Below are 21,509 nucleotides of genomic sequence, written 5' to 3' on the forward strand. Positions count from 1 at the left end.
AGAGACAGCTAAACAAAGGAAAGCCAGCAAACCCCATGTCATTTTTATCAAAAAAAAAAGAAAAAAGCAAACCTCATGTCACACTGTTATAACGTTTTCTGTCTCCATCCATGGGATTAGCCTCGTCGCATGAGGCCGGTATTTTTATAGCACCAAGCTGAGACCATTACTTACATCAGATCATCATCAGCTACGTGTACCGTAGCGCGTCTTCCCAAGTCAAGACCGTAGCGATTATGACGGATGCGAAAACCCCGGTTCCAATCGGGCTCTGGAATCCTTCACGACCGCCGTTCCTGTGACGCCGTTTGCGGGGTCGGTGCGAGCGGGGGCACCGGGCGAGACGCTGCGGTCTTTTAAAACCGTCTTCCTCCTATAAATATTTATAAATATTTTTATCCCCCGGCTTATGCCAATTCATTCGTGCATCCGAGAGCGGGAACTTGTCCGAGGAAAACTCGAAAACAGAGCGGATGGCAGCCCATGACGGAGAGAAGAAGGTAGTCGAGGAATCACCCGCCGAGAAGGAGCGCGGGGCGGAGGAGGTCGTCTCCGTGGAGCTCCCGGCGCCACCGGGCTGGAGGAAAAAGGTTCGGTTTCGAATCTTTCCATCTTTTTTGGGACCTCTGATTTGTGCTTCTCTTATCCTGTCCTAATTTCTTGTTTGCTGGTTGTTTTTATGCTTCTGAGCTCAGATCTTGGTTCCATTTGTCTTTTGTGGTGTTCTTGCTTTGCCTGCTAGGGTTTCTGAGCTTTTACCGTGTCGGTTTCCGGTGGTTTCTTCATCCAAATTGGTTTGATTTTGGGACCTCTGATTCGTACTTCTCTTTTCCTGTCCTAATTTCTTGTTCTCCGGTTGGTTTTATGCTTTTGAGCTGAGATCTTGGTTCCGTTTGTCTTTTGCGGAGTACTTTCTTTGCCTGCTAGGGTTTCTTAGCTTTTTTTTCTTGTCTTTTTCCGGCGATTTCTTGATCAAGATTGGTTTTGGAGCGGTTCTATTAGGGATTAGGGTTTCGAAGCTGTGTTTTCTTGTTGAGTTTGTGAGATTTTGAGGCTGTGGGTGCTTGATCGCGGCGAATTGCAGTGTTTCCTTCCCGAACCGCCTAGATGAAGTGCTTGGGTGTTGGCGCGGTGTAGGGTTAGGTATGACTTGTTTTATGATGGTAGGTAGTCCCAGCTGATGAGACTGTTTGGCCTGCGTTGATCTTTTTGGTTCTATACTGGAAATATGACTGCAATAGAAAAGCCCTCTGATGTTTTGATGCCAGTGGTGTGGATGGAAGTATGGCTAAACATGAATTTCTTACTAGGGTTGTGTTCTTTCTCCACTAATTACATTTTCATGCCTGCTTCCCACCCTTTTCCATTTGTCTGATAGAAAGTTTTAAATCTGGTTACAGAACATAGGAGATTTAAGGTAATTGAAGCTTGATTACTGCGAGTTATGCAGTAATTTGAATTTCACCTATGTTTTTTTTTTTTTTTTTTCGTTTTTTGTTGTTCTTTATATGTCATGTCCCTGACCCACGTTCAAGCATGGTGACAATCCGCCGCACGCATGTAGGGCTGGGCCTTACAAGCATGCAAGCCAACACCCTGTCAATTAAACAAATATAAGCGAACCAACAATTATCCACTAAATAGGTAGGATAATGATTAAATTTTAAAAATATTAAACAATTTCCAAAACTAACCAACCAGTTCCCAAAATATTCTCTCCTTACATTTTCAGATAAACTATAACTGAACAACATAACCACTTACAAAATTTTAAGAGATTCATATAATTCTATATATAACGGTACTCAAGAGGTTCTAAAGAAAATTCTAAAGGATTGTTTGATACAGCTAAACTTAGTGCCTTATTCTAATCTCATAATCCAACCTCTATCCTTTTCACCTGTGCCTTGAACTTTGCAAAAATGCAGAAATCAGAAGAGTGAGCTAATAGTCCAATAAATAACCAAAACCATAATCAGAGAGAGCAAACAAATATAACAAATAAAACCATAATGAGTGTGTGATACAAATAATTTATTTAGCAAAATAGTACTTCCATGATCAAAGTCATACATGTAGTTCCAAAATGTTGCAAATATATTACTTTCGAAATCAATAATTCAAATATGATTCGAAGAACATTTTAGAAAACCAATTTCAAAGCCAAGGGTACTTATGCCAATATTTTCTGTATTGTATGATTGTTATTTTCTAAAATATTTTATCGAGTCTTCAGTCCATACAATTACAGCCACATATCAACCTTGTGATAGGGCCCAAAGATGATATTTAACCCTGCATGGTAGGTCTCAAATATCGTCTTAACTCCTACAAAGTAGGTATAAAGTATTGCACTTAACCTCCACGAAATAGGTCTAACGGATTGGATGTAACCTCTATGGAGTAGGTCCAAAGTAATCAAATCCTGAAACCACGGTTTGCTGTAATTTCCTGTACTGTTGGACACGGGGCGTACCATACCGTACTAGTATGGTGTCTTGTGTTGCACCGATGGTATGCTGTCTCATACTATACTGAACCACATACCAACACTGTCATAGGATGGTACTGGTACAGGGTTTGATATGGAGATGGCGAATCTTGCTCGAAATGATCAAATGCCAACATATAATCCTTATTGGCAAGGTCCAAAAAATAGCCAGATCGGCAGTCCAATCAACGCACATAAAATCCAATTATTTAATCAATGTTACTACGTTTTATTTTTGTAATGTACCAATATGACTCAATAATTTATCAATCCACAATTATACATGAATATCAAAATTCAAATAATTGATATATAGGCATGATTTTTCAAATAAATATTTCAAACACTTCAAAAATACACAATCTAGAAGTATATGCAAAAGTTTCTAATAAATCAATTATTTTTCATAATTATGGCAATAACTCATGATTATAAAGTACATGGATGTCATAGATATTTAATAGTTCAATAACATAATAATTTTCTGCTTGATCCAATTTACAGATATAGGAAGCAGATTATACAATTTTCAAAGGACTTAACAAGAATTGTTACAAAATATATTTTGAAAATAAATATACTATTTAAAATTATTTTGATTAGGTTAAGGTTACTTATCTTGTGAATGCAGACTACAGTTAAGTGCAACTATTCCAAAATATTACCTTCAAGACCTAATAACCCATGATGCAGTAGCATAAATTTAAGAATAATTTCTAAAATCCTCCAAATTTTTAATTGACTTATTTAATTCATTTACCAAGAACTTGAAAGTTACTTACGAAATCCTAAGTCTAACAAGAGTGCCTTTCTGTTCCCATACAATCTTCTCGAGCTCTTGCGAGAGATGTTAATTTTAGTTTCTGACTTCCAGTAAAGCTCGCAATCATGGTGGTTCAAGTGATTAAATTGTTTGATGTCATTTCATCAAAACCTGCCTTTTGGAACTCACATGCTTGTTTACATACTGATTAGGCAACTCCCTACATACTAATCCAAGCATAGATCCAAATCGTTCCTCATAATAAACAATGGATCTCCCTCTCACAAGCTAGTCATGTAAAGATAAAACAATGGAAACAAGAAACCATCCAGCTTCACTCCTTCCATTTGCATCCAAAATCATGAGCTTTTGCACTCCCTCCTTATTCAAGTGATTCCTGAACTCACCAACTTCGAAATTTTGGTACATTCCAAGAAGTGACATTCCTTATAGGCTCATCTAACATTTGCCGAGCATTTTCGAGACTCGCACATTTGAAGTACAAAAGTATCAGAGAATTAGCCACCATGGTGTCAGGATCCAAGCTGGTGGAGGTGAGAGCGAAGGTAAGGATGGGGGTGGGGGTCAATGCTATGGGGAAGGCGTAGGCATAGACTTGTTGGGTGATGTGAAGGGAGCCTAAGAGGGACAAGACAATGGTGGATGGTGATGCTTGGCTTAATGGTGATGACGATTACCAGGACGATGGTGGTGGGGGACTTGATTCCATCGAGAGATAGAGAGAGGAAGGGAAACATTGAGGAGAGAGGAGACAAAAGAGGGAGAGATAATGGCTTGATCAAGAAGTTGAGGAGAAGAGGAAGTAGGGATGCCTAAGGCGCTAGGAGGTGGGGTTTGAGGTGGTGGTAGTGGGTCCATCGCATGAAAATAGGGGACTTGTTTTTGCATTTCCGATCTTGATGTGGTGGGGCTTGAGGCAGTGGTAGTGGGTCACTGCATGTACGAATTAGTGAAAAAGTAGATCCTGTTCATATACTTTCTTTAAGTTTATGTAATCTAAATAGTGGAGGTCGCATTTTAAATCTCAAAGTTTCTTCATAAATTTCAAATACTAAATTCAACCCTTTTCAATAATTTTTAATTATTAACCACCAAAACTCAATTTGGTGTCTCTACGGATTTTTTTTTAAACAAACATTACTTTGATCACGACACATTCACTTTTCTTTCAAGAAAGAGACAATTCAATCCTTATAGATCAAACACATATCTCAGTCAGCAACTTATGACCAATAATTTCCAAGTCTCCAAGATCAAAACAAAGTTCGATCTAATTCTAGTTTTAATTTCTTTTAATAGCAGCTGCTCTTGTCACTAAATATGCAAATACCTAATAAACTTCCAACTTAATTACTTTTCTTAACATTTGTTTTGTTAGTATATTAATAGACTTACTTTTCTAGCCCTTCAAACTCTAGTCTTCTTGCATGCCACTCGAGGAGTTCCTATCAAGTAATATTTTAATGGAGATGTAGAGGGGGCAAAACCCACCACCGGCCCTAGCTTTTTCCTGACATATTTAGTCTACCTTAGAACCCTATCTTCTCTCCTCTTCCCTCTTTTCATTTAACCCTCTCTTGTCAATAAAAATTAGTGGTGACATTTAAACCTAGTCCTAGATAGTCCCTACTGCAGTTGTCAATCTCCACACTCGCCAAATTTCCTTGGTACATTCTTTGCCTCTTTGCTTCCATCTCGACCTTGTCATCATGATACTCGAAACCATTGCGCTTTATCCACATCTTAGCTAATTGTTCGGCCAATCTTGGCCACTTCATTACTATCTTGTCCCATTAACCAAAAACAAGCTTGGAGATGACTCGAGTTGAAACAAGCAGAGCTTGAGCTGGACCTATCTCACTCAATATTGGCTTGTTCATCCCTTTACATGGTGCCTATGCTGTCAAAACTTAATCTAAATTATTCTTTTTTTTTTTGTGTATAGTGAGCTAAATTATTCTTGGGATGGAATTTTTGGTGAGTTAGCAAAATACAACAGAAGACGACATGCCTTGGTGCAATGGTAAGGTTGCTTCATATGACCTAGGTGTCATGGGTTCAAAATGCAAAAAAATAACCTCTCTGCACGTGAGGGTAAGACTACGTATATTTGACCCTCCCTAGACCATGGAGTGGTGGGAGCTTCATGCACTAGGATGCCCTTTTTCTTAGCCTAAGGCAACATAAGACTATTTGTTTGTATAGGGAGTTTCATTTGATGGACAATATATAAATGATTATTGATATTTCTATTGTCAAGATTGTCAGGCAGACTGCATTGGCATTTAATTTTACATTATGTTTAAAATGGGTTAATTAATTAATCATTTTTTGTAAGGAAATGGGGACAATTATATTTTTTCCAGCTTCTGGTGAAATTTTATATAGGATATCATAGTAATGACCTATTGCTTGTTGAATCGTTATCTTTTACCATGGTGCCATATGACTACTATAATTGCACCTATTCTCTCTTCTATTTCTTCCAATAATGTCTGCAACTTTGTTTTGTTTTTTTTTTTTTTTTTTAATGCATGTTCTAAAGATTTTATGTTGCCACGTTTTAGAATTATAATGAACCGATAAAACAATTTTTGGTTAATATTTTCTTTCAGATTTGTATTTTTCTCTTAAAGTCTCGTATTGGTCGATAAACTCCATGTACTCCATTGAGCTCAATACACCACCAAATATCTAATGAAAATAAGTTTTCACTCAAGCAACATAACTATGTATTGTGACATTAGAGGTGCCTGTGGACCAAGTCTAATGAAGTCGACTAAGGGGTACTCTAAGGTGGTCACAGGTTGTTGTTTAAGCGTTTGGCACTCAGTCACCTAGCACTTTCTAGGCCTTTGAGCAAGTTGGCTGTTTGAGCATCTATTTTAGCACCTAAGTAGGTGCCTAGCGACCTAAGGTTTGCTCTTTTTTTTCTTGGGTTGGCATTTTGTTGGTTGATTATTGAAAGCATTGCATTTTTTAACTTATTTCTCTAAGTAAAAAAATATTTATTTTTTAACTTATTTGTTACCTTAAATATTAATTGATGCTTGAACATGCTATATTTTTAAGACGTTTTTAAATCCTTTAAATAACTTAAGGAAAAACTTATTAAGTGAAACTAAAGTGATTGAACCAAGGAATTTTATTATCGCATAACTTAAATAGTTGACGACCTTACTGCATGTGTTTATGTATGCATGCATGTATGACTTTGTATATGAAAACATATGATTTTATTAATTTTTAGGAATATGTTTTACTCAAGAACCCACTTTGCTATTGTGTGACGATAAATGACCAGCATGATGTGCTGTGCAAGGATTTGTACAACTCATGACTCTTCTAGCGGATCTGACGCGCATAGAAATTCTCCAAGGTATTCTGGTCGGGTTTCTTCAGGCATACTTGAAGGCTAGGCCGAGCATACCAGAAGTGCTGGCCTTCGAGGTTGGCACCTCTCAGCTGAACTCGATGATCTTGCTAATTGATCCAGACTGAGTAGAGCCTTCTTTGTGAAAGAAGCAACATAGTCCTGCTTCAAAGGCGTGTGCAATTTTACCATATGCCTGGTTGTTACAGCATGTCTCCAAAGCTGTGATGCCATGTCAACAGTTTGTTACGACATAACCTCAAGTTTGTTGGGATTCAATTTCAGAAGATTGGGGGCTCCAACTACAAATAGATCCAAAGGCCCTTCAGGAAAGGTAACGAGAAAAACATCTTAACCAGGGGACAAGCCTTGTCTCTCTCTCTTTGGCTTCTTGATTCCCATTGCAAACCCTCTCCGACTTAAGCATCAGAGAGCCTAGCTGGAGTTAATCTGGCAAGATCTCACTCTTGTTCGTTGTCTTGTAGGTCCATAGAGGCGGTCCATCTCAACATCCCAGGAATAGTGAAAACAGCTATGTATGTATATACCTTTAGGATTTTAAAAGTGTCAATGTCTAGGATAGCAGAGGTCATTTGACAACCTTGGGCAGCCCAAAGCAACTAAAGTAGGAACAATTAGGTGGTTGTTGAAGCCCAAAGCCCTAGCAATGAAGCCTAAAGCCCTAGTAATGAAGCCTAAAGCCCATGCCATGAAGCAGCTTTCATAACTCAATTTTGATTTTGAATATTTTGGTTGGTTCATATTAAGGGTATGGCTTGTTGTTGCAATTAATTCCTGATAGTTGGAAGCTAGGTTTATCATTGCTTGTTTTATTGCCCTTGGAAATTGGGAGACACTATATTGGAAACTAGTTCCTATTTAATGCATAGAGATGGATGCTTGTTCCTTCCTATAGTATACATTCTTTATACTTGTTCTATCCTATGCTATACAATCTTTGTACTATGTAGGTTGAAGGTAGAACTTTTTTTATTTATGGAGTTTTTATTATTGCTTCTCCCCTTATGTATCCTATAAGGGGGTGATACTTATTTGACGTCTTGCATGTGTTGCCTCTCCATTTGGTTCCTGCATCAAGTTGGTACCAGATCTTGGTTGATCGCGGTGGTCCATCATTGTATGCATGGATTGGACATGGATTAGCCAATGAAACTTCAGTTCATCAACCCATTTTGTGAGACAACTAAATGGATGACTTGAGGAGACAAGTGCAGCATTGACAAGACCTTATAGATGTTATGAAGTCTTATATCATGAGGATGCTTTTCATGTTTCAAAGGAATGCAGTGATGAAGATCATCTTTACTATAGTGAGATTCATGATCTGCAACTTATTGCTTGGGTTTGCAACTAATTTTAATATTTATTTAGATGAAGCTTCCTATGATTCACATGAACTTTGCTAGTGACTCTGATCATATCAATGGTAACATATCTTTGTTGATGAAGTGGATTAATTATGATGGGGGTCATGTCAATTCTTCATTAATGTTTTAGTTCATTTTGAAGAACGTAGTTCTTAACTATGATTGTCAAGCATGTGGGAAGAGTTGAAGGCATCCATAGTGAAGAAAAATATCTCAAATTATTCATGAAAACTAATGGTTTGATCCCATGGAGTTGACAAAGAATGCTTAATCCCATGGAGTTGGTTCGGAAAGAAGAATCACCATTGCCAAGGAGTTGACGAAGAATGCTTACTCACTTTGTTTCTTTTCCTCTCACTTATTCAAATAATAAAAGGGTCCTACTTGGAAGAGGATCATTCATAATTATTAAACTATTCGATACAAGAGAAGTGGTATGAAAGAGAAGTTTATGAATAAAACAAACCAAGTATTATTATAAAAAATGTTTGTGGATTTACATCACCAAGTGCTTGTTGAAGAGTTGAAATCATGAGCAAGTTCTTATTGATTAGAGGTGCATGATATTGGAGGTTCCATGAACTAAGGTTTGCCATACCAGTCGGAACCGTCGATATTGGTATGTACCAACCATACGGTACTAGTATCGAACCAATATGTGGTACGGGGCGTATTGACACTTGATATGCTAAACCGGATACTGTATCGGACGTACCAACATTGTAATAAGATGATATTGATACAACGTCTAGCACCGAGACGAAGAACCTTACCAAGGGGAAACCAAAGTTTGGTTGTAGTAGGCCCGCTTAGTTGGCTTATGCCCTAGGGAAGCCCATTTCATGATGCACATGCTCCATGAATTTTTTGATTTTTAAATATATTGGTTAATGGTTGCATTTTAAGTCATGATTAGTTGTCACTAATTTTCAAGTTCAAAGTTGTCTATGATTACTTTTATTGTGTCCCTTAGAAATGTGGGATTGTGTATTTTGGGAACTTGTTTTTGTTTAAATGCACTGAGTTAGAGACTTGTTCCTCCTATGCTATATAATCTCTATGCCATGCATGGTGAAGGTCACTTACCATTTAAATTTGAAGAAAGTTATCTATCTTGGGAAGTTTTTGTCCTCATGGTAGATTTTGTGTTAGTGCTTATCTAGTGACTCATTTGGCTACTACCTCTTCTCTCCATTTTATGGTATCATGGTGGGTTCTAAGGTTTCTTGAAGTTGTAAGAATGATTAGGTGTGAATCTATCGGAAGGTCATGGAAAATCTATGATGCAAATCTGTTCTTGGTTGTTATTGGCTATTTGAAATTCACAATAAAGGAAATCATGAATGCCATATCAAGGGGTAACTATTATTAATGACTAGAATATCTAGGTAGTTTATTGCGCACACCTTGTTGTGTTCACTATATCTGGATGTCGCATGTGGAGACTAGTGTCTATTTGGGGGTTAGTAGGCAAAAGTAGAAAAGCTTTGTGATTTGTAGCATGATCATTTTTGTAAATACTCAAAGTATATATTATATTCCGCAAGTCAACTAGATGATATATACTCTAGCCGTTTATTTCAAAAAAAAAAAAAAAAACAATAAATTGATGATGATAATTGTCATTATATTTTTGTTTCCATTAACATTTCCTTTTTTTTCACCATTCTTTTGTCATGGCATCCGGTTTTTATTTAGTACATAGATTTGTCATTACTTGTAGCAGGCAAGCTCTTTGGGATCACAAGATGCTTGTTATTTGAATATAGTTTTTTTCTTTTTAAATATCCAACCATGTTGATCCCATATCTGGACTTCATTTTAATGCTGTTTTCAACTTGAGAGAGGAAGATAGAGTTTGTGCATGACCTTTTTAGTGACATTTTTTTTTTCCAAAGAGTGCTTTATGGGAAACAAGAAATGAATGCATTGAAATAATTCTAGGTGGTGGTGGCCTCCTTGTATATGAGGCTAAACAAAGATGGTATACAGATTGGGCAGTAGTGTATCATATCCTCATGATTTTTATTTGGCAAATACAAATATGGATATGGATATTAATTGGATGCTAAAATTTGTGTCCACATTTGTGTTAAACAGATATGGCATATTGACAATATGATTATAAATATGGGCATAACTCAGATAGTTAGACTTTATGGGTAGGATATTCTTCCACTTTACATTTTATTAACTCAAGATAAATCTATAGGCCACCTGACTTTATCTTAATACTTTTCTAGAACAAATAAATGATCGAACTAACAACAATATCTTTCTAAGTCATCTTAATGACCTGAATCTTTAGTCGATCTTGATACTTCCACTAAGTTATATTTTTTGGATTAGAAAATGACTATTAAGGATGCAATCCACCAAGTCAAAGATACTGCAGTATGAAAAGTTAATTAAAGACATATTGATGACTTTTAAGGACGGATCCATCAAATCAAGGATATAGCTGTGTGAAAAGAAAAGTAAATTAGAGACATGCTGATGTTCAACCTGTACTTCCCTTCAAAGTTTATGAGAGCTATATAAAATTGAATGGAAGTGCAAAAGGAATCACCAATTGGATATTTGTGTATGCATATGTTTATCTGCTTTTCTTTGACGCATACAAATATGGACATAAATATTGGTTGGAAGCTAAAACCTATATCTACATATGGATATGGAAATGTGGATACTACTTGGTCCATTTTCACCCCTACTTGGATGTTACTTAATGTAACCATGAGGCATCAGGGATGATAGTATGTACAATTGGATCAAACAAGATGAGAATGTCTACCATATTAATGAGAATAGCCTTCACTTGTGGACTTATTTTATCAGTGGCCTAATACTCCTGTATGGTCGGAATTTTTTTATTTTTTGTCATATTTGATCCCAACGCTTTTTGGAATATGAAGAGTTTCAAGCATAAGTGCTTTGCCTGCACCATGCCAAGGCATTGGACTACGTAGTTTTTTCTCTAGCATTCCCTCTTGGGCCTATCCTAGAAAATAGAAAAGATAAGGAGGCCCCTAGACTAGAAAATAAATAAAACAAAATTTCTGCAAAAACTCCCCAAAATCTTGATGGAGGAAGTAAAGGATGACAGTGATGTGCAAATGAATCAAACTAGATAATTATTGTTAAATTGGGAGAAGTGATTCTTACTTTTTGGTTCGAAAGGAATAACTAGGAGGATGCCATGACCATATTGAAGTCCATCACTCCTCTATGTGTTAGTGTGTAAAAAAGTACTGAAAGTATTGGACCACTGATATTGGCATGATCCATATAGTGACAAGTTTCATGCTTGTATGTGGCATGCATGGCATGTTTGGGCACCATGGCATTCCAAGCATCAGCATGTGATTGGCACTGTGCCAATGTCACTTGTCAATTAGGTGCCAGTGCAATCCATCATGTGTCATGTTGAGTGGCATGAGTGACATTTAAATACATATGCATGCACATCTATATGATGATTTAGTGGGACTTCTTGGGGTGAATGACTATTTGGATTGATCTTTTAAATCTTTTATTTGTTGGTCATTCTTATTAAGTGTAACCTTTGGCACTGGTTTGAACCTTCCTGACCTTTCTTGTAGCTCCCCTCCATGTTAGCCTAGTTCCCTGTCCACTTTCTAGATTGTCTATCAGGGATTTCTAAGGTAAGCACTGTTGTATATGTACATCTTTTGAGTGCTCACATGGGGAAATGAGTAATTATTTGCCATTTGTGTTTATTAGGATAAAAGGAAACGGAGGTGTAGTTTGGTCATTTAACCAATCTATAAATTGGTATAGATTTGGCCTTTCCATTTTCTTTAAATAAGTGATGCTAAAGGTGTTTTGATCTATTTATCAATTGTTCTTATACATCCTATGAGTATTATAGCTCTCCACATGTGATAATAATAATAATAATAATAATAATAATAATAATAATAATAATAATAATAATAATAATAATAATAATAATAATAATAATAATAATAATAAGATAATTTTAGGTTGTGTTAAGAATTTTTACTTTCCCCATCAATCTCTATGCTAAATTTCTTGAGTATTTCCCTCAAGCTCCATTATTGTTATCTTAGATCTTCTCATCCTTGCTGACCCTTGACAAAAACTCAATCACTTCTCCTTTTTGATTTGTTGTTAAATCTCCTGCAAGTAGAAAATCTAGTGTTCGTCAAACCTATTGGAACCAGACGATGCAGCCCTTATTTTGTGCGGCCCACTGTGCTCTCTCTTCCCCCTCCTTCATCTCCTTCTTGCCTAGTTTGCCGACTTCACTTAAGAAATTTGAAAAAAAACAAAAAAGGGTGGAGCCCTTGTTTTGTGCGGCCCGCTGCCCACTGCCCTCTCTCTCTCCCCCCTCCCTCTCCCTGCTCTCCTTCCCTTCCTCTCCTTTCTGGCTAGTTTGCTGACTTAATCAATTCGAAAAAAGTTAGGGATGGAGCCCCTATTTTGTGCAGCCCCCTGCCCTCTCTCTCCCCCTCCCTCTCCCTCCTCTCTTTCCTTTCCTCCCTCTCCTTCCTGCCCCCCTCTCTCTTTTTCTCACTTTCCTTCTCTCTCTGCCCCTCTCGCCATCTCTGGCTTTGTTGGTACGGTCTGGAATGGAATGGCATGGTACTGTACCATATTGTACTATATCGTTGGGTAATCGGTACAAGTCTTGGTACCAACACAATATACCTGGCACCTAGGTGTCAATGCAAGGTTTGACCTGGGTGAAGGAGGAACTCCATGCTGCCATTATGTGCAATGCCCAACCTCGCCCATGGGTATGAGCAAGTTTTTAGTATGTAGGAGTAGAACCATCTAATTTTTCATGTAGATAATGCCTTGTCCACCTGGATAAACCTCTGAAGTACTTGTTGACTCTTTTTTGGCTCTATGGCAAATCTATGTCACATAACCCTATATTGTATATGATTATGGGGGTGGGAGATAGATATGATTTCTCAACTATTCTTACAATTAAAATGCAAATGGATTTTAGGACATCACCCCACTTCTAACAAGTATTAGATTTTCAAGTATTTATACCAAATCTGCATATCTCCACCCTCATATCATAAATAACCTTCCATCTAGCTTTTAAACAAAAAGTTACCTTAGCTTGCCAAATCCCCCTTAGACTACATTTTCTCTCTTCCCTGTTGCAATATGTTCTAGAAAAAACCTGAAAAAGTTTTCAAAATAACTGTTTTTGACCTTACACATTTATGGCAAAAACTGAAGACCTAAACAACCTATCAGCCTTTCTTACATCCTCTTATTTGCTTTTGTTCTTTTTTAAATATTGTCCAAAAATGGTTTTGAATGGAAAATGTATTTGTTATCTTACAATCCTGACCAAATTCTTTCATTAGCTTTTGGTTTTCTAGCAGTTTTTACAAATAGAATTTTATCCTATCTTCATTACTAGGTAAACATCAAAGATTCTGCCAGACCTAACTATTCTTTATTAATCAAACCATGTCTTAGCATTTTGGGGCCATTCTTTGACTGGAATTGGAAATTTTTTGATTTATCTTGTTTTGTGCCATGAAATAGTTAATCCGACAACATCCTCAAAAGGAAACTGCAATTATGGTATTGCTTAATGAATTTAGTTGTACACCCAATTCCATATAGACAACCCTTCTAAACAAGCTTTATTGTAACCTCACAAGCAACATTTCTTTCTTTCTGATAGTTTGAGTGTTTTGGTCTAAGATGTACAATTTAATGTTTAAATTTTGGTCGTTCACTGCAATCTTGTTATTGACACTTTGTACGTGACTGAAGGTTATGGTAATCAATCTTAAGATTGTGTAACACAAGGAATCTGAATTGGCATATGGTATGCAAAGCTTTTACATACTCAAATTCATTAATCTTAAGATTGTGTAAATCAATGCATCTGAATTGGCATATGGGATGGAAAGCTTTTAAATAATCAAATTTACAACTTCTTTTGTTGATTCCACAGGTTATCTTCTCCATTTTCTTCTTTTTGGTGCTTCCCACATTTTGACTTTTTATTCTGACATTTTATGGTTCTTTTGTACGATCTTGGGAATATGCCTATCTAACCAATCTTAAACGTACGAGGAACATTTGTGCATTGCTTTGTAATTATGCCATCAAATAGTAACATTTGTTGTTTGCTTTCCTTGAACTGGCAAATTACTTATTTCCTATGCTTTACTACAAGCACATACCCCTTTGATAGACAGAGGTAGATGTATAATTATAATTTTTTTTTTTTCATGTGGGTTTAATATGAAATCATTCTGTTCATTCTTCTATAACTGTGGAAGTCCATGAAACCTAAAATATGGAAGGGTTTTTTTCCTTAGTTTTATTGGAAGTTTAGGCTGCATGAACTAGAATAGTTGATTGGTAACATTTACTAATGCTTTGTCATAGATCTCTATTCAACACTACATGGCATATCCATCATACAATAGACTCTTCAATGTCATTTGTCTCCTTAAGGGCATGTTTGGGAACAATCCGCTGTATCCAACTGGATTGGAAGGGGAAGATATTGCTGGAGGGGAGAGGAGGCAGTGGGAGCATAGAGGGAGAGGGCAAGGGGTCAAGGGCCTTGATCCCTATTGAATTGAAAAAAAGATCTGCAGAGATTTTTAATTTAATTTTTTCAAAATCCCACCGAGATCTGGCCCACTACTCTGGTGATCTCCGTCTCCTTTCTCATGCTACCTCCCTCTCTCCCCCTCCTCCGCTCTCTTCCCCTCTTGGTCCTATAGGAACCAGTGGATCATTCCCAAACAAGTCCCAAAGTGGGAAATTGTTTTATTTTTATTTTTTTATGAATTACAAAGTCCTTAATATGGTTCACTATTATGATAGTTAAAATCAGAAGTTATGTAGATTTTTGCTTCTATATTAACAAGTTTTGTTTCTTCAGAAGATATATATACCAGCCCTCATATGTTCAAGTGTACATACTTCTTAGACCTCAAATACAAGAGTGCTTGCTAAGTTGGAAGTTGGGATCATAATAATTAAAACCTGAAAAACAAGGAAATTACAAATTTTGGTACTGCATTTGTCATCATGTATATGTATATCTGTGGATATATACCCACTGGTATACTGGAGACGTAGAAATTGGGATGTGTTAGAACCTCCACCTTGTCTTCCATAGATGTATAAGGGAAAAGGGTTATGTTTCTTCTGTGCAGCATTTTGTCATTGGAATTGTTTTTGGAAATGTGATGTTCAATTTTTTTTCATTTCCAGTAAGGTTTTCGGAAGTCCTATTTTGTGGTAATTAAAATTCCTGAGCATATTCTTTCCTACAAAGAACTGTTTCAGTTGGAAATTGTGTCAATCTCTTGTACTGGATTTTCTCATGGAGTAAGATCTGATACTTTGATGTCATATTTGTAGAAATTTTTGTAACTTGTTACACATAGAGAACACACAGAGCACTTTACATTTTCGTTTTCTTGGCTTAGTAACGTGGTATCTTTTCTGATATTTGCAGTTTATGCCCAAGAAGGGTGGAACGCCGTATAGGAATGAGATAGTTTTCATATCACCAACAGGCGAAGAGGTTAAAAACAAGAGACAGTTGGATATTTATTTGCGTTCACACCCAGGAAATCCAGCATCTTCTGAATTTGACTGGGGAACTGGTCTCTCTCTCTCTCTCTTGCTCTTTCTCTCTCATGCTTGCTCGCCAACTTACCCTCCACCTCTTCCATGCATATGCACAAGCTTTGCATACATGTTTGCAAATGTGGTTCCTTTTATCATTTCTTTTCTGACATGGATTAAACAGGTGATACCCCGAGACGCTCTGCAAGAATTAGTGAAAAGGCAAAGGCAACAGAGACCCCAGAAGGTGAAAAGCCAAAAAAAAGAGAGAGAAAATCAAGCTCAAAAAAAGGAGGAAATAAAAATAAAGATAGTGATGGTGTGAATGAAGCTCCTGCAACAGAGGATGCAACAGTTGAAGATACACGTGCATTTGATGAAAAAATGAAGGAAGCTGAAGGTGGTGAGGACAAGTCCAAAGATGAGGTTGTTTCTGTAGAAACTGCAGTGAAAGAGGGAGCTGTCGGACAAGCTTCGCTGGACGAAGTCAAAGTAAATGTTGAAGAGAAAACTGAGAAGTTAGAAGAAAGCAGTAAGGTTGATCCTGCTGCAGCAGTGCCAGAGGAAGCCGAGAAGGAAGGGGAGCCTGAAACCGAAAAACCAGCTGATGCTGAAATACTGCCTCCAGCAACTGATGAGAAAGAAGAGGCCTCAGCTGAGACAGAGATGGACAACAAGGTGCCAGAGAATGGAACCCACAAGGATAATGAAGCTTCAGTTCCCAAAGATGCACCTTCTATGAACTGTGATGATGGGCAACATCAGCCCCAGGCCTCTCCGGTTAATTGCTGAAACTCATAAAAGCTAGGCCTTTAGGCTGTTACTGGCTGTTTAGTTAGACTTAATCTGAACATATAGTTGGTGTTGGGATTTGGCTTAGAGTTAATATTGTATCCTATCTGAATCTTCTGTATGTGCTACTGGTGCTACCTTCTTTGTCATCACTGGGATGTAATTTGGGAATATGTTCTGATGCTATTTACTCTAACATGTTAACTTAATATTCTTGACATACGTATGTTGTGTTTTACAGCAGGATATTGCAGGTTTTATGCATGACATGAGATTTGGACTTATCACTGCGGTTACTTGTCTGGTTGGCAAGGTTTTTTTTTTTTTTTTTATTTTTTATTTAGCAGGTTTTGTGCTTTACATTACTTATAAATGATCATATGTTAAATAGTGGTCAGCATTTGTTCTTCTTTCAAAGAAAATGTGTTTCCAATTTGAAGTAGTATGCTTTGTCTTGAATTAAACATGCTGCTGCCTGCTTGATGATGCCTGCCTTATTCAAACCTAAACAGGTTATAGTTCATTCCCAATAGATAGGCTGTTAAGATTGTTGGAGCAGCTCTGACATAAGAAGTGGAAATGACATTTTTATGTTCCTCTATCAACCAGGTCTAAGAGAAATCTAGGTTTATTCAAAATGAACCGTCTGTAAGGAAAAGAATGGTATTTTCTTAGAGCAATTGAAGAATGCAGAAGGAAGAAAGAAAATTTTAGTTAAGGCTATTTTTTCAATTCTTCTTCCCTTTTATTTTGGGTGCATATTTTTTCAAGTCTTTTGATCTGCACACAATAGGAGAATCTGCATTACTCTACTAGATGATGGATTGCTCTTTTTATTTATTTATCCAATGTTGTCTGAGTTTCTGGTATAACTTCTTTCTGTTTGGGCTCAAAATAGGATGAACTAATAAGCGTACCTGATTTGCATATTCAATCCGGAAAAATTTCATCATAAATTTCAAGGTCGGATGCCACTCAGCGTGTCCTCCTTTTTAGGGTGTCATTCTGCGCCATGATCAATATTGTCTGTTTTGTGAATTAATTTTTCGTTTTTCCTCCCCTATTCTCTGGCCCTTTCCTGATCTAAGAGGTTGTTGGGAGAGGGTAGGAACCACTGATAAGTACATGACGGACCTTTCTGGCTCTGCTATCAGGCTGGTGGGGTAGAGAATTTCCGAGAATATGAGGAGCCACCAATCGATAAAAGCAACGACCGTTGGGTATATTTTATCAAAAAATAACCTGAATATTGGAGTACAAAACCTTTTACAGGACTCGAGAAATTTCTACTATACATAGGGTTTCTGCCTAACAGTCTTTGAGGGTGCAGACGAAAGAAAAGTTTATAGCGAAAATCGGTAAGCCGATGAACAAATTTAAAGTTGCAACTACATTGCCATTCTGTCATTATGTTCCATCTAGAGCCCATGGGGAACATCACAGTCTGCATATAAGGAAATAAAAAACAGAAAGGGAATGCTGTGAACATCAGCTGCATGGTCTTTCCTGTGTTTGTTCCTCTGCTCATATCTTCATTGTTTTCTCATATCATTGGACAAGCAATGGACTGGATTTGTGTAGAAGGGTCCAAAGAGGCGAGGCGGTTTTCTTGCGCAGTTTTTTGCTGATGTAACCGTTTCATGGCAGATTATGCAAGGCTTATTGATTTGATTGGCCATCTCGCTGATGAATTCTAGATTCTATATAGCTGTAGAAAGGAACCAGTAAAAGGTTCGAAAAGACGAGAGAAACTATGATCCCCAGTTGCTCCCTACTTATACACAGTTGTACGGGAAAACTAGACCTTTTCCTTCTAAAAAAACCAGCATTTGTTGTTGGAGAAGCTCACAACTAACAAGGTCTCGACAGCTTTAATAATCTGATTGGCATGTGAAACATAAAATGGAGTCAAATGTCTGATTAATCCAAGTTCTAAACTCAGTATGCTAGATTTATTTATTTATTTATTTCAGATTCTCTAGGTTCTTAATTCAGTATAATAGGTTGTCTTTTTTTTTTTTTTTGGGTAACGTATAATAGGTTGTCTTTATTATTTCAGATTTTGCACTATAACTCGCAAAATTGATCTCTTCCCTCACTACAATACGGTTATGAACGAAACTCAAGGATATAAAAGGGTGTGTTCAATTTTCAAGGGCCACTTTTTAACTCTAACTAAGATTTTGCACCCGTGTGACAAAATACTCTTTTAAGCTGCAAGTCATGCATGCTAAAGAGATATGTTGGCAAATCCGATCAAAAAGCTTGGGTCTTAAGCCAAAAGAAAATCTAAGAGCTTGAGGACTCATGTGGGAAGAGCCCGATGACTAATCAAACTCCACCATGCATCGAGGATGCAGCCAATGACCCGTCGTCCATCAAGGATGTGTTGTTGAACATGGCAAATGAGGGGGATATAGGGAGAGAATATGAGGTCTTATCCATGAAGCAAACTAGGTCTTTGGCTCAGGTGACTCAAGGAAGACAATGGCATAGGTGGGAGATCCAAAAAAGATTCTGATGAGAAGATTGAAGGAAATTTAATTTTGAATGCAGAATTAATCGTACTTTTAGATATTGTTGTTCAAGTCCACATGATTTAGCCTGTAACTATCTATAACTTGTAACCACAAGAGAATCAACCTGGATGCTCCTTGCTGTCATCGAGTAGCATCTTGATTTTCCTAATATTAATAAGAGTATCATCAATAGGAAGGATCTCACAAGGATGAGTAAGGGACAAAGTTCGTAGAAGTTCTTTTATAACGTGCCTCATCCATCAGAGAGTATCTGAATCAGTCGCAAAGACCGGAAGATGGATGTTGTCCACAATGATTGTGTAGAGCTCAATTTATCAAACCATCAAATATATTCTTATTACTTTATCGGAGGTTTATTTTAGTCATAGTCTAGATCAATTAAAACATATAAATACAAATCTCGATGCGTGTTAGTGTGGGCCATGTGTGGATGGGTTTAATCAAATAAATTATAATATTCTCCTACTTGGCCCAACCTAATACAAGCATTTACATATTAATTATTTAATATATTTAAAAATCTTTAATGAAATATTATCTAGATCTAATAATTGAAAAACTGATGTAGCCATATTTAAAAAACTTAATTCCTCCATAGGATATATACTGTATACTTGATTACAAAATAATCATCAGTGTAAATCATGATGACAAATATATTATCAATCAACACATGACCATTCATGTATCACAACACTAATAACATCTTATAACCAAATTTTTTATGTCAAATTTTAATTTATGAATAGACAAAACTTTATGCCTATTTCTTGGTCATCTTTATATCATACAGTAAATAACTGATCAGCATAAAATAAACTAAACTTTGTCATAAAACCCAATGTGATGACTTTATACATATTATCCAATATATATCATAAAATAAGTTGTATCCCATATGATTCATCTGATCTTCAAAATTTCAAGAATGAGTCTTTAGTCAGTGGAATTGCAATTATCAGCTTTTTTTTAATATATTCCACAAATACTATATTCTCCTTTATTCTTTTATGAAGAGCAATTATTTGATACTAATATACTTATAAATACTTGTACGCTTTATATTATAGGAGAATCTTACTACAGAATTATCACAATATATCTTTATCTATTTGCTAATAGAGTCAATAACTCTAAGTCCTACGATAAAATTTCACAACCTTATAGCTGGTGAGGAAGTTTCATATAGGCTACATACTTTACTTCCATAGTGGATGTGATAAATAAAATCTTATTTTACATACATCGATGATATAGCCCCTCCTATAAGTAGAAAGATATTCCAGTAATAAACCTTTTACTATCTGTGCATCTAGCAAAGTATGAATCCTAATAGCCTATTACTTTATGATGATCAGACTGTTTGTATATAAGCATATAAACTTTTATACCATACAGATAATATATAACTTTCTTTGCAGTTTTTCTATGTTCCATTCCTTGATCTTGTTAATAATGTCCAAGTATTGATGTAGCATAAGTAATGACTGGACCCATACAAACATGTGCATTGACTCATAACATCAGATGCAGAGGTTATGTACCTTATTTTCTCTATTTTTATCTTAATTCTTGAATATTGAGCTTTATTAAATTTATCACCCTTTACAATATGAGCACACCAGAAGAATATTTTTTTATCTCAAATTTTATACTATAGAGATGTAAGTCTTTTAAGACAGTCCAAGTAGCCCTAAGGATCTATTTTGGCGAATCTCAATACCGATAATATAAGCGACTTTACCCATATCTTACATCTCAAAATTTTGAAATAAAAACTATTTGATTTTCTTAAGTGGACCAAAATTATTGTTGGCAAGCAGAATAATATCCACATTATACCAAAATTATGAACTTTCTCTCGCTGACCTTCGGGTATATATATTAATCAATAGAATTTTTTTAACCCAAAGAATATGATTATCCTATTAAAATCGAGATACCACAATGTGAAGCATGTTTAAATCCATAACTTACTTTCTTTAATATACAAACCATATGCACTTGTCCACTGATCACAAAAATCCTCTGATTGTTTTATATAAATCTTTTTCTCTAGACACTATTAAGGAAGACCGTTCTTACATCTATCCATGTAGCTCTAAGCCACAAATAAGCTACTAAGGTTATGATTATCCTAAAAGAGTACTTTAAAGAAATAGAAGAATAGGTCTCTTTAAAGTCAATGCCCACCTATTGAATAAACCTCTTTGCCATAAGTCTGGCTTTATATCGTTCAACCTTACTATTGAAATTTTTTTTGTCTCATAGATCCATTTGTAACTTATTTATCGCACCCTTTAGATAGATCAACTTATTTTCAGACACTGTTATTATCTATAGAGCTCAACTCTTCTTTTTGTGGCATCCAACCATTGTAAAGAGTGTTGGATATTGACATCACATAGAGATAGATATGCATGCAGAAATTTTAAAATTTTTTAACACATACAGAGTACGTAGCGAAAATAAAAATTTTTATATTACTTTAACATTGTTTTAGGACAACTGTTCAATATAACAT

General features: G+C 36.2%; 1 protein-coding gene across 1 annotated transcript; it reads left to right on the forward strand.

The window, feature by feature from the left end:
• Nucleotides 1–385: 385 nt before the first annotated feature.
• On the forward strand, nt 386–16,667 carry LOC105034492 (uncharacterized). Its single transcript, XM_010909682.3, has 3 exons — nt 386–590; nt 15,541–15,691; nt 15,838–16,667. The coding sequence occupies exons 1-3, from the start codon at nt 474–476 to the stop codon at nt 16,443–16,445; spliced, it is 876 nt and encodes a 291-aa protein (XP_010907984.1). The 5' UTR covers nt 386–473; the 3' UTR covers nt 16,446–16,667.
• Nucleotides 16,668–21,509: the final 4,842 nt, after the last annotated feature.

This window comes from Elaeis guineensis, chromosome 6, assembly GCF_000442705.2.
Source record: "Elaeis guineensis isolate ETL-2024a chromosome 6, EG11, whole genome shotgun sequence".
Classification (NCBI taxonomy): Eukaryota; Viridiplantae; Streptophyta; class Magnoliopsida; order Arecales; family Arecaceae; genus Elaeis; species Elaeis guineensis.

Bases quoted from the DNA above. Each gene is read 5' to 3' on its own strand.
- LOC105034492 (XM_010909682.3), top strand. From the start codon at position 474: ATGGCAGCCCATGACGGAGAGAAGAAGGTAGTCGAGGAATCACCCGCC. The intron at 591-15,540 runs GTTCGGTTTCGA...TGATATTTGCAG, and splicing joins CACCGGGCTGGAGGAAAAAG to TTTATGCCCAAGAAGGGTGG. The intron at 15,692-15,837 runs GTCTCTCTCTCT...TGGATTAAACAG, and splicing joins TGAATTTGACTGGGGAACTG to GTGATACCCCGAGACGCTCT.